Below are 16,553 nucleotides of genomic sequence, written 5' to 3'. Positions count from 1 at the left end.
ATTAATGCACCAAGGGGAAGTCATATCCGATGAAGGCTTCTATTGCATTGATATACTAAGGAGTTATATCAGTAAACGACAATCAAGGTGTCATTTTTCATTTGTCATAAGAGTTTCATGTGTTTGTTATGCTCTAAAGAAACAATACATGCATGCATGGTCTTAGGAAACCTTACACCTTGATGCAATTTTTTTTTTAGTTTGAGCTTTATTAAGATAGTTTTTTAAGTTCCTTTATTGATAGAATGTATAATATTTGGAATAATTATGTTTCATTCTCATTAATCTCAAAGTTATACAATGAATACTCCTATGAAAATTATATCAAACAAAAATATGGAAACTATATCAAACATAAATATAGAAAGTAGGATAACGTCGAATACTAATCTCATACACCCCTCCGGAGCGGAAATAAGACGAATGCTCAAACTGAAATCTTCAAACATTGTTGGCTCTAAAATCTTCGAACTCTTGGTAAAAATGAAAGTTTGATTTTTTTTATCGTAGTGGCTTTTAATCTTTGGCCTTGAAGTTGTATCAAACAAAACATGATATATATATATATATATATATATATATATATATATATATATATATATATATATATATATATATATATATATATGAGACGGTTCATTTGAGATTAAAAAAATAGAGATCTTGAGATTCAACCTCAACTACATATTTTTCATTTGCCGCTGTAACGCTCCTGCATACCGACAGCAGTTGAGAATGCTAATCATAAATGATTATATGGTAGAGATATATAATCATATATGATTATACATCTTTATACATATATGTCTAATCATAAATGATTATATATATGTCTGTTCACAGATTGAGTAATCACATATGATTATAACAGTTGGTGGCAGAAGATGTGGTGGTGGCAGAGGTGACAGTGGTATAAGTGACGGAGGTAGCAATGGTGGGGTCGATTGGTGACAAAGGTGGTGGTGGCGGTGGCGGTTGTGGTGGTGAGGAAGATGGAAGAGGTGAAAGGAACGGGAAGCGCTACATAATCATTTATGATTATAAGTGACCTGCCACGCCGGTACGCCGGAGAGTTAGAGCGGCAGATGTGAATTATGTGGCTGAGGTTGAATCTCAAGATCTCTATTTTATTTTGAATCTCAATGGAACATATATATATATATATATATATATATATATATATATATATATATATACACTACTACTACTTATAAAGCATTTAAGCAAAAACTCTTAAACACAAGTTTTTATGCACAAGATACATGCTTTATAAGCCAAAACTCTTAAATACAACCTAAACAACATATTGTACAACCCCTTTCTGCATTTCCCTTCCCATGTCTTTAACTCACACGGATTGCCAACATGTCTATCCACACGGATTGGCAACATGTACGATCCAACGGATGATTATAATGTATAGTGGATCCAACGAATAAAAACTCATGGGAACAAACACAAACCCCGTTCTTTCCTGTCCATTTATCTCCAGCTCACAATTTCTAAACCTAAAAAACTCTCTTCATCTCTCAATCTGCAACAGAGTTTTTCTCAGCCCCCGTCACTGTTTTTCTCAATCGTCACCAACGAGGTTGACCATCAGATAATTCCCTGTGAGTTATATGTGTAGCTTATGGCTCATAATGTCCAGAATTGTGAAACAAAAAGCTGTTTTTCTCCATCCTCTCTAATGAGTCGGACATTGTCGTCGTCACCACGATCAATGGTGACCTCTAATCCAACTTCTATAACACTGTTGATGTAACCGATCCACCTTCTCCTCCAAACCCCTCACAATCGTCATGGTCCTCTTCGACGCCATCACTAGGTACTTCTTTCTACTTTCAATTTAGATCTACCAACTGTTTGATATAATGCTTAAGTGAATCTATTTTTTCTTTTTTTGATGAAAATTTATTAGGTTGAGAATAAGAGATATGCCGGGGTTTAGTAAGAAAATTAGGTTATATTTGAATGACTTGAAGCGGAAGACCCGAAGAAGTTTCGAATGGCTGTTGGGTTTGAAAAGAAAGATATAGTGGATGGTTGAAAGATCTTTCAATTTTCAAATATTGGAAGTAATATGTAGATTATTTGGACCTGAAGCATGCAGGGAATTGACATCTCCAGGTTTTAGAAGAAAGATACAAACTAAAATGATATATATGATTGGAATTGATTGTTATGATTTGTGCTTCTCTTTGGTTTCAAGCTTAATTCGTAACGTTTTTGTTGTATAAATTCTTGTGTTGCAGATCTGATTTTAAATGTAAATGATTTTTGTGATGTTGAAAAATTTTCATTGTTATACACAGATATAGTATTAAAAGATTGCTGATTGTTTTGAACAAACACACTTTCTGAATAAGATTTAGAGTTTAAAGTTTATTGTAATATTTCATATTTATGTTAATCAATCTTTTTAGGTCATGATATGTTGTTTTTGTCTTATTGGTTCATATTTCTTATTCAGTAAACTGTTTTAACAAGTTTAAAAAATTTCTTAAGGATTAGTAGATCTGATCGGATAATTAAATAGTAATGTGTCTGCTGTTCTATGGGTAAGGTTATTGTAACGCCCCGTTTCTGGTACGTATTCAAATCATTAAATGTCATTTTATAAAGAGCTACTCGACGAGTAGTAGCCCTAACTTGTCGAGTAGATGCCAGGATGGGACGCGGGTTTAAGTGATCTACTCAGTGAGTCCGCGCCTTGACTCGACGAGTAAGCCAGTCTTGGCAAACCCTAATATTTAGGGTTTGCACCATATTTAAGCAACATGATGGGCCTTTTGTCCAGCCTCCATCACCTCCAGAGCATTAATCCCGAAACCCTAAGCCTCCATAAGTGGTCTTGAGCTTCTTTGGTGGTTTTGAGAGTTGTTTGGTGTATTTTGAAGCTAGTGAAAGAGTTGGAAGGTAGAAGATTCAAGGGAGAAATAGTAGATCCAAGAACAACATCAGTTTCTCTTCACTTTCTGGTAATCAAGCTTCATACTTGACTTGTAGTTTCTTAGATCTTCTTGTTGCCATTTTTATGAAGTTTTGGGTCCAAGAAGCTTGATCCTTGGGACTTGGATGTCCTAAGTCGATTTACACTCAGATCTGGAACCTTGGAGGGTCCTCATGGCATTAAGGTGCCATCTTTATGGCCATGAGAACCCCAAGAATGAAATAAACCCCCATTTGTGGTCCTTTGGGCATAAAAGTACCATGCATGAACGTAAAGTTCGTGGATTTACGTGCTATACCGATCTTAGGAGCCTAGATCTACCTTCTGGAAGAGTTTTGCACATCAGAAATCGAATTATTAGACTTGGACATGCATGGACTCGTAGAGTCGTTCTTGGGACTCGACGAGTCATGAGTTGGTGCCCAAAGACTGTTATGAATCAGAGGAACCTATTTTAGTTCAGAAGGGATTTGGGTGAGTCCAGGGAAAGGACTCAGTGAAATAGACATAGCCATGGATCTGGAAACCATGGGACTCGGCGAGTGCAGGAACGTACTCGGCGAGTCCAAGGCCATCTCCCAACTTATGAAGATGAACTCGACGAGTTGTTCATACAACTCGACGAGTCACAGGCTAGACACGTTCTTAAGATAAGCATAAACTCGACGAGTTCAGGAAGAACTCGACGAGTCAGATGAAGATTGTCTTGATGTTATGATTGATAGAGGACTCGTCGAGTTCTTGCTAGACTCGACGAGTAGGGTCGGGTTGGGGGTAGATGAGAGTGTTGGGACTCAGCGAGTTGTCGAACCAACTCGACGAGTCCGGTCAACTGGAAATGTACCTTGACCAGAATATTATTGTTGACCAAGGGTGAAATGGTCATTTCACCCTGAGTTTAGTTATCAGTTTCTGACTATGTGTCATTGTGGGAATTATAGCCGGAGAGTCGCCGGAGCAGCAGCCAGAGAATTCTCACTCAGGGTTTCAGCAGCCAGACACACGAGGTGAGTGTCCCTTCAGTAGGAACGAGTCTAAGGCACCAAGGCCGGCCCGCAGTATAAGTTTATTATTAGTTGAGTGTGGGCGGGGCCCGTATCTCCTAGTTTATTGAGTGTGGGCGGGGCCCGTATCTTCTAGTAGTTTGGTTGTAATGTGACTTAGGATTGAATGATAATTTAGTATACTGGTTTCTGTGTGATACTTGTATGATAGAGTAGTAGCTGAGTGTGGGCGGGGCCCGTAACTCATAGCAGGAGAGTGGGGGCGGGGCCCGTATCTCAAAGATAGTGGGGTGTGGGAGGGGTCCGTATCTCTTAGTTGGCAGACTGTGGGCGGGGCCCGTATCTCCAAGAGTGTGGGTGGGGCATGTATCTCCCAGTTGCATGTTATATATGTATGGTATGTGGTAGTTTGGGGAGCTCACTAAGCTTTGTGCTTACAGTTTTCAGTTTTGGTTTCAGGTACTTCCACTAGCAAAGTGAAGGGCTTGGGATGATCGCATGACACACACCACAGTTTCCAGCCTGGGAGTTTTACTCTGATATTTTGATATAATATTTGACATGTGATTTGACACGTGATGGATCTTATGAGATTTTTAAACACACTATTATGATTTTATACTTTGGTAATGAAATGATGGTTTTAATGATGTTTTGAAAAACGAAATTTTTGGGTTATATTTTTGGGATGTTTCAGTTATTCTAAAAATAAAGTACACAATGTAACAAAATATACAATGGCAACCAAGCTTTTAGAGGCTTATACATAAGTTGACAATATTTCAGATGCTTACTATTAATACAAAAATTTATCATTAAAAATATCTTATAATATATATATATATATATATATATATATATATATATATATAATAGCATATTGCAAACATTCATATGAATTTAGATAAAAATATCAGGGTATCTGTTTTTCTTTTCAGTAATCATAAGATGTGATTGTTAATTGTTTTTTGAAAATTTTTATAGTTTTTGTTTCAAAGTTACGATTAACTTTTTAACATTAAGCTAATATTTATTATATATAATAGCAATAGTTAAAACTTTAATTATTTACTAATGTCTAAATTGGGTAATAATTATCAAAAAAAACTATTTCTAGGATTTGAAAGAATTTAAGTAATCTATTATCATAAAAATATGGAGTTAAATATTTAACCTCCCATTTACAATAATTTTTTTCATGAACAATAACTATTTAAAAAAGACTGTGTTTTTGAAAAAAAAATAAGTTCGACGTTAGTAAATTCTTATGTTTTACCAATCAAGTATTCAACATAAGATAGGTATGGAAAAAAAGTTATTCCTATTAATCTAAGTAGGTTTGCGGTAAAAAAAAAACAAAAAAAAAAAACTCCAATTAATCTATTGGAAGAGGCATATTATCTCACTTTTTCTTATATAGTCTGTCATTTACTCTTTATTCATCATTTCACTATTCCTCCATACATTCTTCGATTTCTAAAATTTCAAACCTAATGAAATTTCAAACCATATAAAATTTAAAAAACTTAACTATTAAATTTTTTAATTAACCTTTGTTTATTGTTTTAATTTTTATATTGTTTGCCCTGGTTTTAAGTAGAACTGTATTGTTATAAAAAGAAAGTATATAAGAGATGAATAGAAAATGTAAATTACTAGATTTCTACATAATCAATGTGGTTTATATATTTTTAATTTAATATTTAGTAGTATCTATAATAATTATCCACAAGACATGCATCGGAGACAGTTGACCGTACAATGAAAGATATTACTGGGGTGATGCTCCCATTTGGTGGAAAGATAATGGTTTTGGGAGGTGATTTCAGACAAGTGTTGCTGGTCGTTAGACGTGGAACACGAGCACAAACTGTGGATTCTAGCATACAAATGTCGCCTGTTTGGTCTTCGATTATCAAGTTGCGATTAACTATAAATATGAGAGCACTAACCGATCCATGGTTCTCAGATTTTCTGTTACGTGTCGGTGATGGAGTTGAAGAAAAGGCGCAGGAAAACTTTATTTGTATCCTTGATGATATGGTAATTCCCTTCACCGAAAAAGAAAAGTCATTGAATGATTTGACTGATGCAATCTTTCCATCTTTGGAAATTAATAGATCTAAATCAGATTATATTATTTCGCGTGCAATATTATCCACAAGAAATGATAGTGTCGATAAGATTAATGATCGTTTGATTGGCCGATTCCATGGAGAAGAGAGAATTTACTACAGTTTTGATGAAGCTGTAGACGATATAAATAACTTCTATCCTATGGAATTCTTGAACATGCTCAGTGTTAGTGGTTTACCCCCTCATTACCTACGACTGAAAGTTGGATGTCCGATAATACTGTTACGAAATCTTGATCCATCAAATGGATTGTGTAACGACACCCGATTGATTTGTAAAAGTTTTCAGCACAATGTGATTGATGCCGAAATATCTGTTGGCCAACATGCTGGAAAGAGGACATTTTTGCCAATGATACCTTTATGTCCATTTGATGAGGACATGTTCCCGTTTAAGCTGAAGAGAAAACAATTTCCAATTCGATTAGGTTTCGCGATGACAATCAATAAAGCTCAGGGACAAAAAATTCCAAATGTAGGAATTTATCTTCCAGAATCGGTTTTCTCAGATGGCCAACTTTATGTGGCATTATCCAGAGGATTTTCACGTACCAATACAAAAGTATTAGTGATTGCTGATGGACAATTCAACGATGGTGAAGTCTATACATCAAATGTGGTGTATAAAGAAGTGTTGCACGATTAATAATGCACAATCAATTGCATGTCTTCATATACATTTGTAAAGAATCCTAACTTTTAATTTTTATTGTTTTTGTTTCTGTTAGCATGACTCTTATTGATAATTGTTTAAATGTAGTAAACTATTTGCGGAAACAAACTAATTGCCTCTACAGATGCGTAGATCGTTCAAATTTGAAAGTTTCCATATTCCAAAGAAAATTAGATTTTAATGTTAGGGGTTTACCTTTTCATTACCTTCGTGTCAAAGTTGAGTGTCCAATCATACAAGTTTCTGAATAGAAATAATTGCTGAATGAAACTATTAACACCCGTCGCTTGGCGCGGGTAAAGGGCTAGTATATATATATATATATATATATATATATATATATATATATATATATATATATATATATATATATATAGAGAGAGAGAGAGAGAGAGAGGTTCAGTTGATATATATATATATATATATATATATATATATATATATATATATATATATATATATATAGGGAAAAGTGAATATACCCTCAAGGGTATATAAGATAGGTACCCCAAATATCTAAAACTATGTCGTTTGATAAGGAGTGTGAGTTTCTCGGTACCTGATTCTCTCTTTATTTTTGTGAGGCCTTCATAGCTAACATGTATTTCTTGATTCTTTCCTAAAAATTGAATCTTTCTTACTTCATATAACTAATTCCAGAACATCGAGTTCCTGATTAATCCTAAGAACAGGTTTTTCATTTTATTTCTCAGGTTCAAAGAGGGACTTTTCGTGATCATCCCCCATCGACAACCATGGTTACTTTGTATCATCCCTAACTTCCATCGCTCTTGGGTTATGGAGTAGAAATTACATGAAATGATTAATCAAAGGGGAAAGTTGTATCATAGCTTTATCTGTCGAAGAGCTAAAGATAAGTGGATTTGATAAAAACAGTCAATGTTATACGTTTGAATAATTGACTGGATGGTATCGTGACTTCTGGAACAATCCTGCAGAATTCAAAAAAGCGTTATGGCTTAATTCATTAGGTCTAATTTGGGTGAAATTGGTGTTTTGATAGAGGGGAATTGTAAATGTTTAACTTGCACCCACCAGGTGTTTGATATAATGCCAACAAGAAGAATGAGGCATGCATTTTGGAGACCTTATAGGGGTATTTTTGTCTTTCATTTTTATTTCTTTCAATGTTTATCAGAAGTCATTTTCTTCTGTTGTTGCTGCTATCATTCATAAAAAAGCAAACAATATTGGAGTACATGGATCAAGAACTCAAAAGCTACATAGAAAAAACAAAGCAACAATTTAGTCAAAGTGAAGTTGAATGTCTAATGATCTAACTTCTTCAAGGATTATATTTTGAAGAAAAAGCTTTTATTCAGTAAGTGTTGTATTATTTTAGATGAAAGGATGGGAAAGGATACTGATCAACTTTACAAAAATGAAAGCCAAAAGGATGATATCGAGTTGCCATTTCTTAATCTATCAAAAATAGCGAAAGCTACACATAATTTTTCATTTGATAATAAGCTTGGAGAAGACGGCTATGGACCAGTTTACAAGGTTAGCTGTTTATTTGACCAATTGCATAATATTTCATTTAATACTTCTAATTTTTTTCACATATATACAACAACTCAGGGTGTTCTTCCGGATGGAAAAGAAGTGGATGTAAAACAATTAGTCCAGACAACTATATGTGGTTATCTATTTTTGACTTTATGGGATAAGCAAAAAATATTGTCCGTAATTAATTGGGTTGGGTTGTAAGAACGAAATTTACGTATTCGTTTTTTATTGAAAGACCAAATTGCCGTTATAAACTTGTTGAAAATTTTCGTTCCAATTTTTTTAAGAAATTGAAAATGGTAACGATGTGTGTAATTTTTTGTATACATAAAGTTTATTTCCTTTTATGGACCTAATAAACTGTATGAATGAGACGATCAAAATGAAAGATTTTTTACTTGTTAATAAGGTTATGGTTTATGATTTATGATATATATTATTTTTTGTTGTAGGGTGAGTGCATCTGTCATGGCTCTTCCATCCAACAATGATGTTGTGGACACTTCCAACACAAAAAAGAAGTCTAGTTGTAGGTTACCGAAATACCCTCCTAGTCTCAAGCTTATTAACTAATGACTGAAATACCCTTGTTGCAGGTTCCATGATCTGGAAATCATTTTTGCATAATGAAGGACATAATGACATATTAAGAGCCCAAAAGATTTGAGATCAAATGATCTTAACAAAAAAAACTCTAGAATTGTAGATGCGATTGTTGTCTGATAGTGTACTTACCCTTTTTTTTTTCAAAGTGAGAAATGTACTTATACTTATCATTTTTAATCAAAATTAGCAATTGAGATTCTTCGCTTTTGGTCGTATTGTTTAAGTGAGTTGAACTTCCATATCCTTAAGTTCTTGAGGATTACCATCTTTTGGGACAGGGGCAAAATCGTCCCATAATTTTAAAAACCATCAAATTTATACGTAGATTAACACAACATTAACCAAAATGACAGCCTACTTTCATTTTTAACATAGAATTGCAGAAAAGTTTCGTTTTGAACCCAAAATGACAGCTTTTTTTCATTTTCACCCAAAATTACAGAAAAGTTTTGTTTTGAACCCAAAATGACAACCTACTTTCATTTTTAACCCCAAATATCCTCATACTTTTGTTTTTTTTCACAAAATACCCTCATACCTCCATTTTTTTTTTCACAAACATACCATCATACTTCCGTTTTTTTCACAAAATACCATCATATTTCCGCTTTTTTCATAAAATACCCTCATAATTTTGTTTTTTCACAAAATACCATCATACTTCCGTTTTTTTTCACAAAATACCATCACACTTCCGTTTTTTTCATAAAATACCCTCATAATTTCGTTTTTTCACAAAATACCATCACACTTTCGTTTTTTTCACAAAATACCATCATACTTCCGTTTTTTTTCATAAAATACCCTCATAATTTCGTTTTTTCACAAAATACTATCGTACATTCGTTTTTTTCACAAAATACCCTCGTACATTCGTTTTTTTCACAAAATACCCTCGTACATTCGTTTTTTTCACAAAATACCCTCATAATTTCGTTTTTTCACAAAATACCATCATTCTTCCGTTTTTTTTCACAAAATACCCTCATAATTTCGTTTTTTCATAAAATACCATCATACATAAAATATCCTCATACTTGCATTTGAAACGCATAGTGGCAACCAAATTTCAATTATAATCACACTAACCATAAATAATCAACAAATTTCATTCGAAAACATTAAAATTGTTAAGAAGCATCCATAATTTCTAGATTATTCATATATTGTTTGTGTGTAAAGCATGAAAAAGGTGCAATTAACTAAAAATATTGTCATGAAGCATCTAGTTTTTCTTTTGCCCACAGAAACAACACATCTCATCATTATGTCTTTTGCAACGATTCATCCGCCTGATACATGAAAAAAATAAAAACTTGTTAATATAATCATTAGAGTTCTCAATCATGAAAATTAAATTATTATTATAATTACCTTTCTTTTTGAACAACTAGTAGCATAATGACCCAATCCTTGACAGTAAGAGCATGTTCGTTTTTTAGGGGCTTCTAAAGAAGACTTTATTCTACTTGCAAGTTTTGGACGCCCTTTTGTAGTAGTTGGACCAAGAGGATCACGGATAGATAACTGTGGCATCATATCTACTTGCGGAACTCCCATACAAGAACTTTGAGATGCATTTTCCAAGGACGTAGATTTTTTTCGATTTGCTTGTTCATCTAAAAGACTTATCAATATTGTATTAAGTTTTTGTATCTCCGAAGGGGAGTCCCTTGCTTGTTCAATTAGTTTAGTAAAATTTGAACGGACACAAAATAATGTGTAGGCACTAACTCCATTTTCATTATTTAATTCTCTGAGTTCAATACTAGCACTACCCAGTTTGTACCTAGCATCAATGGTCCATCGCGGTAAAATATAGTGATTCGGTAGTTCTTGAACATGCTTCTTCTTCATCACATATAAGCTATGCTTGCATAAAATCCCATTTGTCTCATACATAGAACACGAACATGTGACGCTGACTTGATTTAAAGAGCGAAAGATAACAATACGCCAATATTTATTATCAACATCCAATTGCCCAACTCTATATGTGCTTTCTTCTGTAGTTTTTGTTATAGTCTCGTGAGTCAAATTGGTAATAGCTTCACTCCATTCTTTTTTGAAAGTATCAAACATCTTCCTAGTATAAAATTGACCCGCTTTTGCTTCGATTGGATGCACTGAAGAAAGAACTGGTCTCGAGTTCATAGTCTTGAAGTCTTCATCTTCTTCGGCAGCCCTTCGTGACTCAACTGCTTTGTCGTATTGTACAACGAATTCATTCAACATGGTCCTCGAGTTAACAAATCCATCAAAAAAGGAATTGATACTCTCACTTCGTCCGGTTGTGGTCATACCAGCAAAGAAAATATCCTTCAAGAAGGGTTTAGGCCAATGTATACGTTGGTTATACATATCACTAAGCCAACAATTGCTTTCTAGTTCATACTTAATACGCATATCTTCCCATGTTGCTTCAAATTGTTCAATGGTGTCACTATTTACCCATTGTCTGTGAGTCTCTTGAAAATCACTGTAACGGGAAACATACGATCGAAGGTGCTCAGTTTCATGCTTCCTGATATGCCATAAACAAAAGCGATGTCGGGTATTTGGAAACACTTTTTTTATTGCATTGCCCATAGCTTTGTCTTGATCGGTAATAATTGCCTTCGGATACTTGTCAAACATACATTTGAGGAACTGTTCAAATAACCATTCAAATGTCTCTTCCTTTTCGTTTTCAAGCAATGCTCCACCAAATAGTATAGATTGTCCATGATGATTCACCCCAGTAAAGGGAGCAAAAGGCATCTTGAATTTGTTAGTCATATAAGTGACATCAAACACAACAACATCTCTGAATTTTGTATAGGCATCTCTTGATCTACCATCTGCCCAAAAGATATTTCTAGGATACCCGTCATCAGACAAATCCACGACAAAATACTGGTCACTGTCCACTAATGTTTTATCTTGAAAATGTTTTATAAGTCCATAAAACTCCTTTCCTCTATGTTGTTTTCGATGCTCAGATAAAACATCGGCACATTGCTTTGAAGTTACATCAGCTACATTTGAGGTTTTCATTGTATTAACAGCCTTTTTAATTTGAGAAGGTTTCAACCCTGCTTGACCAAATTGCACCATAAGAGATTTACCTTCTATTGAACGGTGGAAATTGCTATGAGATCGATGCTTTATCACCTTCGTAGGTGTCATGGTCAAGTCATGATTGTGTGTGTCATTAAACAAGTCCACCAACCATTTTCCATCCTCCTGTCTTGTTATTCGAAGCTTTGCTTGACATCCGGTTCTAACATCTCTACGACGTTTTTTCTCATTTTCACTTGAAGCATCTTTGTCCATCCTTTTGAAGCCTTCTTTGTTACATACATATATCTTCCGAAAGGGCTCATTTGTTTTAGGATTTTTAATTGTGTCATCTCTACGTATACCAAAGCCATGCAAAAATGAATAATCATTATAAAATGTATAGGCATCATCGGGCGTATCAAAAACCTTTCCCAGTATCCTTTCATCATTAACATCATCTTCGTCAAATTCAATGTTCACACCGATACTATTTATTTTTTCACTTTCATATGTTGCATCCACATAATCACTTGTGTCAATATCTCCGGTTATATATGGTTCTATAGCTTGATTTGTTGCCTCAGCTTCACTCATTATTGCCTACAATAGACAACAACGCATATTGAAACATTATACGTAAAAATTATATTAACAACCAACAATGAAAAACTAAAACAAAAATAAAATACATTGGATATTTTATCTTTTCAGAAAAATCGTTAACCCGCAATGTCTACCTCTAGAAACAACAATGTCAATAATAAAATCAGAAAAACTTCAAAAAATAAATTTCAGAAAAAAATTACTTGGTACTGTTTGATCGAATTCAAATTCCTGAATTAAAACTTTTTAGTTTTTCCGTTAATTGTGATTGGTGGAATATAGCAAGTTAACTACAACACCTATAACCCAATTTCATGAATTGCAACTTCTTTTTTATTGAGATTTAGAAGAATATTAATAGGTATTCGATAATAAACTTGATAAACTTATAAATTGAGGAATTGACCAACCTGTTAGACAAGACGAAATCCACTTTGCTGTTGTGAATTGCAGTTTTTTTTTTTACGGTGAAGGGTTTTTTTTTAATGTGAATAACGATTAGTGTTAATTCCGATCTTTGATTGCAATCGATTTTGCTGTTGTGAGAAAGTTGTATGATCAACGCATCCAACTTCGAGAACTCAAAGGTTTTTTTTATTTGATTTATCGGTATTAAGTAGTCGTCTTGTGATTGCATGAAATCACCGATTTTTTTTCTTTTTCTGTGAATTGGTGAAGTCGATAGCTATCATTCGAAAAAGAAGGAGTAACCTGAGTTGGATTTCACCAAGAATAAGGAAACGTAGATTATTTTTAAGGAAATTATTCTTTTTTTTTTCCAGAAAATTAAATTATTTCAATAACATTTATTCTCTTTTTTATTTTTTTGTTAAAAGTTGTACTTAATTCGTTCTCCTACATGGAATCATGATTTTTGTGAATCAAGCTTTTTGTTTTGACCTTTAATTTTTGATTTATTTAAAATCATTTATGTGAATCACGATTTCTTTGAAGCAGCCGATCATTGAAGCAGGAAATCATGGAGAAATTAAGTTTCCCTGAACAAAATTCTGATTTTATTGAAATTGGTTTTGATGAATTTTGATTTCTATGAAATCGTTTTTTGGTGAATGCGATTTCTTGACAACGATGATCATGCACTGATTCGAATTAAGAAAATTGTCGACGTGATCATTAGATTAAGGAAACGTAGTAAATATTTGAACGAATTTGTTTTTTTTTTTTTCAGAAAAATTGAAACAGTAATCAAAACTACGTAGTTTTAAGCATTGGGTACCTAATCTTATATACCCTTAAGGGTATATTCACTTTTCCCATATATATATATATATATATATATATATATATATATATATATATATATATATATATATATATATATATATATATATATATATATATATAACCCATCTCTTTTTTTGAAACCAAAACGGGGGCTTTTTATTTGAGAGTCAAAGGCTAAACTAATGACATTGGGATGAAGGTAATCAAAGTGGGCTGCCAAGAATGAGTTTAAAAGTTCGATTTATTGGCTGATTTTAAAAGGCTTATAACGGGCGGTCAAAACATATTCCGGGCAGATTCGGTTGCTGCTGTTCATGAGGCCCAAATTTGTATCAAATGTCCTCCAAATTCAATCTCCACTGTTCATATTAAAGATCTATGAGTTAGGTATATATCAGTAAAATTTCAGCTTGATCGGACAATGTTTACCCCTCGATCCAATCAATTTACGAAGATCGCGCATTGCTGCCAAATTAAAAAAAAAAAAACTTTCAATAGCTTGGTATTAAAACTTTATCATGGATGTTATAAGACTTCAATCGCAGTTGTCGGACCTTCCACGTGACTTCTATAGGTGCTTATAGATGTTATCACCAACTTACATAAATCTGCACAAATTAAGCTTAAACGAATATAATTGTCTGATACCAAACGATGTAATGAAACATGTAAAATACATGTTAAATGTACACAATATATCATGAAAATGATTAAAATGCTAAATTTGATGCATAAAAATCAACCTAACACATATATTATCTTCAGGGGGTTAATTGAAAGTTTCTTTAGAACAGAAGGGCTTTTCCTTACAATTAATATAAGTTAGAAAATAAATATCAATGCAAGTCACGGGGCCACCTTTCCGAGCTATTTTTGGCAAATCCATGTTTATTCAGCATATCACACGTGATAAAGCTTGAAAATACGTGTCGACCAAGCGTACACTCACTGCATTCCGACACGTGTCCTTGTTTATAATTCCGTCGAAATTACTCTAATGCCCCTTTAATTGTTGCATGATCCAAATTGTACGCTTCTGTCATTCGCTGAATTACAACACCCCCCCTTATATTGTAAAAAATGGCATTGGCACATGTGTGTGGTGTTAATGAAGGATTACAATCCAATGAGAAACAAAGAGAATGACAGCAGACTTTTGAATTCTCCCAAAATTTTAATGAAGGTTTCATCGGGTTATTTTGCATTTCATATGGATCCTTGGTTTGGAATTTTGGTTATATTTTTATTATTTCGTTGTATGTATAACTCCTAAAATCTCAACACGAATTTGGCTTGATTGCCCGAAAATGGAACGAATGTTAAATATTCGTATTTATCTTTATATTTAGTTAATAGTTTAATAATGAAATCTTTTATGAGTGAAGGATTGTAATATCCATGTTTTTATGAAATAGTATTTCAAATTTATTTTAATCGAATACTTATCATTTCTAAGCATTGATAAAGACCAAACTTGCGAAAGTAAGAAAACTGGACAAAATCCTAGAGTGTATCTTATACCTTAAAGGACTTTTGCTAAAGCTATCACGACTTATAATTAGTGACATAGTCTTAAAGAAGTGTAACCATTGTTGGTTGTATTTGAATTACTCAACAACAAACCATAATAAAGAATTTTGGAGTTATTTTTTTGTCAAACTATATATGCTTAAGAGTTTTAGTTTTAATATTGACTTGATGTCCAATAAGAATAATGACTTGTGAATGCAACAAACTTTTGCAATTATATACATTTAGTCACTTATTGTTTTTTTTAAACGTTTGACCAATTTACTTACATAAAATGTTACAAAAACCTATTATGACCAACAACTAAAGGTTTTCCTAATTACATTTAGTCAATTTCGTCTTTATACATATTTAAGCAATAAACTTACTCAAAACGTAAAAAACCATTATAATCGACAATTAAAGATTTTCATGATTTACAACGATATTTTCAGACCAACATATGTTTTTTTGTGACATGCTCTTTTCAAACAAACTTAAATAAAAGGATATAAAACTAGCCCAAACAAACTTGATTTGTTTTTCAGGTTTGATGTGGGTTTTGAAAGAAATATGTGAATGAATCTTGGATCTTGCTTAAGATTTCTTCCCTAACAAGATATGGGGAAACCAATTTCCTATGGTTTCTGATTTTGTTTTCTACTACCCTAGTTATGGTATAGAATATCGATTTCAATTTGTAAGTTAAGAATTATTCCCAAACAAAATATGAATACAACCATTTATTCTTGGTTGGTGAACAAATATAGTTTGATTTAATTTCGGTCTTCTTCAAGATCTAGTTGTGGGTTTTCATATTTGTGTGTTTGATTTGTATTTTTGTGTGTAGTTGGATCTTCATGAAAAAAATGATGTTGGGAGGTGGACGTTGGTGGTAAATAGTGGTATGAGGTGTATGGCGGTGTTTGTTCGTTTTCAACGGAGAAGAAGACGGTCGGAGATCAAAAGTTGTTAGATAAGTCGCTAAAATCTGATAAAAACCTTTAATTTCCAGTCATAATGATATTTTTTTTGAATGGTTTATGTAAATTCATTTATCAAATGAGTAGAGCAGAAAATGAAAATGAGTTAGCGACTAGATGTAATTTGAAAACCCATAATTACCGGTCATAATGATATTTTTTAAACATTTTATATAAGATTATTGTTTAAATATATAAAAAAAAAAGTTTACTACAATATATAATTTCTTTTTAATGGAAGGATAACAAGTCCATATTATAGTGTTAAAT

General features: G+C 33.0%; 2 protein-coding genes across 2 annotated transcripts; one reads left to right on the top strand and one right to left on the bottom strand.

Moving 5' to 3' along the window:
- The first annotated feature begins 5,718 nt into the window (after positions 1–5,718).
- LOC145131862 (uncharacterized) lies at positions 5,719–6,738 on the top strand. The gene has a single exon (XM_079066508.1). It carries the CDS (start codon positions 5,719–5,721, stop codon positions 6,736–6,738), a length of 1,020 nt encoding a protein of 339 aa, XP_078922634.1.
- A 3,428-nt stretch (positions 6,739–10,166) lies between these two features.
- LOC145131861 (protein FAR1-RELATED SEQUENCE 5-like) lies at positions 10,167–12,537 on the bottom strand. Its single transcript, XM_079066507.1, has 2 exons — positions 10,276–12,537; positions 10,167–10,193 (listed from the first exon to the last, which is right to left on the bottom strand). The coding sequence occupies exons 1-2, from the start codon at positions 12,535–12,537 to the stop codon at positions 10,167–10,169; spliced, it is 2,289 nt and encodes a 762-aa protein (XP_078922633.1).
- Between the last annotated feature and the right edge of the window lie 4,016 nt (positions 12,538–16,553).

Source organism: Lactuca virosa, chromosome 8 (genome assembly GCF_052849685.1).
Source record: "Lactuca virosa cultivar CGN04683 chromosome 8, Lactuca_virosa_CGN04683_v6, whole genome shotgun sequence".
NCBI classification, from domain to species: Eukaryota; Viridiplantae; Streptophyta; class Magnoliopsida; order Asterales; family Asteraceae; genus Lactuca; species Lactuca virosa.
This window is presented reverse-complemented; position numbering and strand designations above follow the sequence as displayed.

Excerpts from the sequence above, each read along its gene's own strand:
- LOC145131861 (XM_079066507.1), bottom strand. The coding sequence starts at position 12,537 with ATGAGTGAAGCTGAGGCAACAAATCAAGCTATAGAACCATATATAACC. Across the intron at positions 10,194-10,275 it reads CTAGTTGTTCAAAAAGAAAG|GCGGATGAATCGTTGCAAAA; the intron begins GTAATTATAATA and ends TTCATGTATCAG.
- LOC145131862 (XM_079066508.1), top strand. The coding sequence starts at position 5,719 with ATGAAAGATATTACTGGGGTGATGCTCCCATTTGGTGGAAAGATAATG.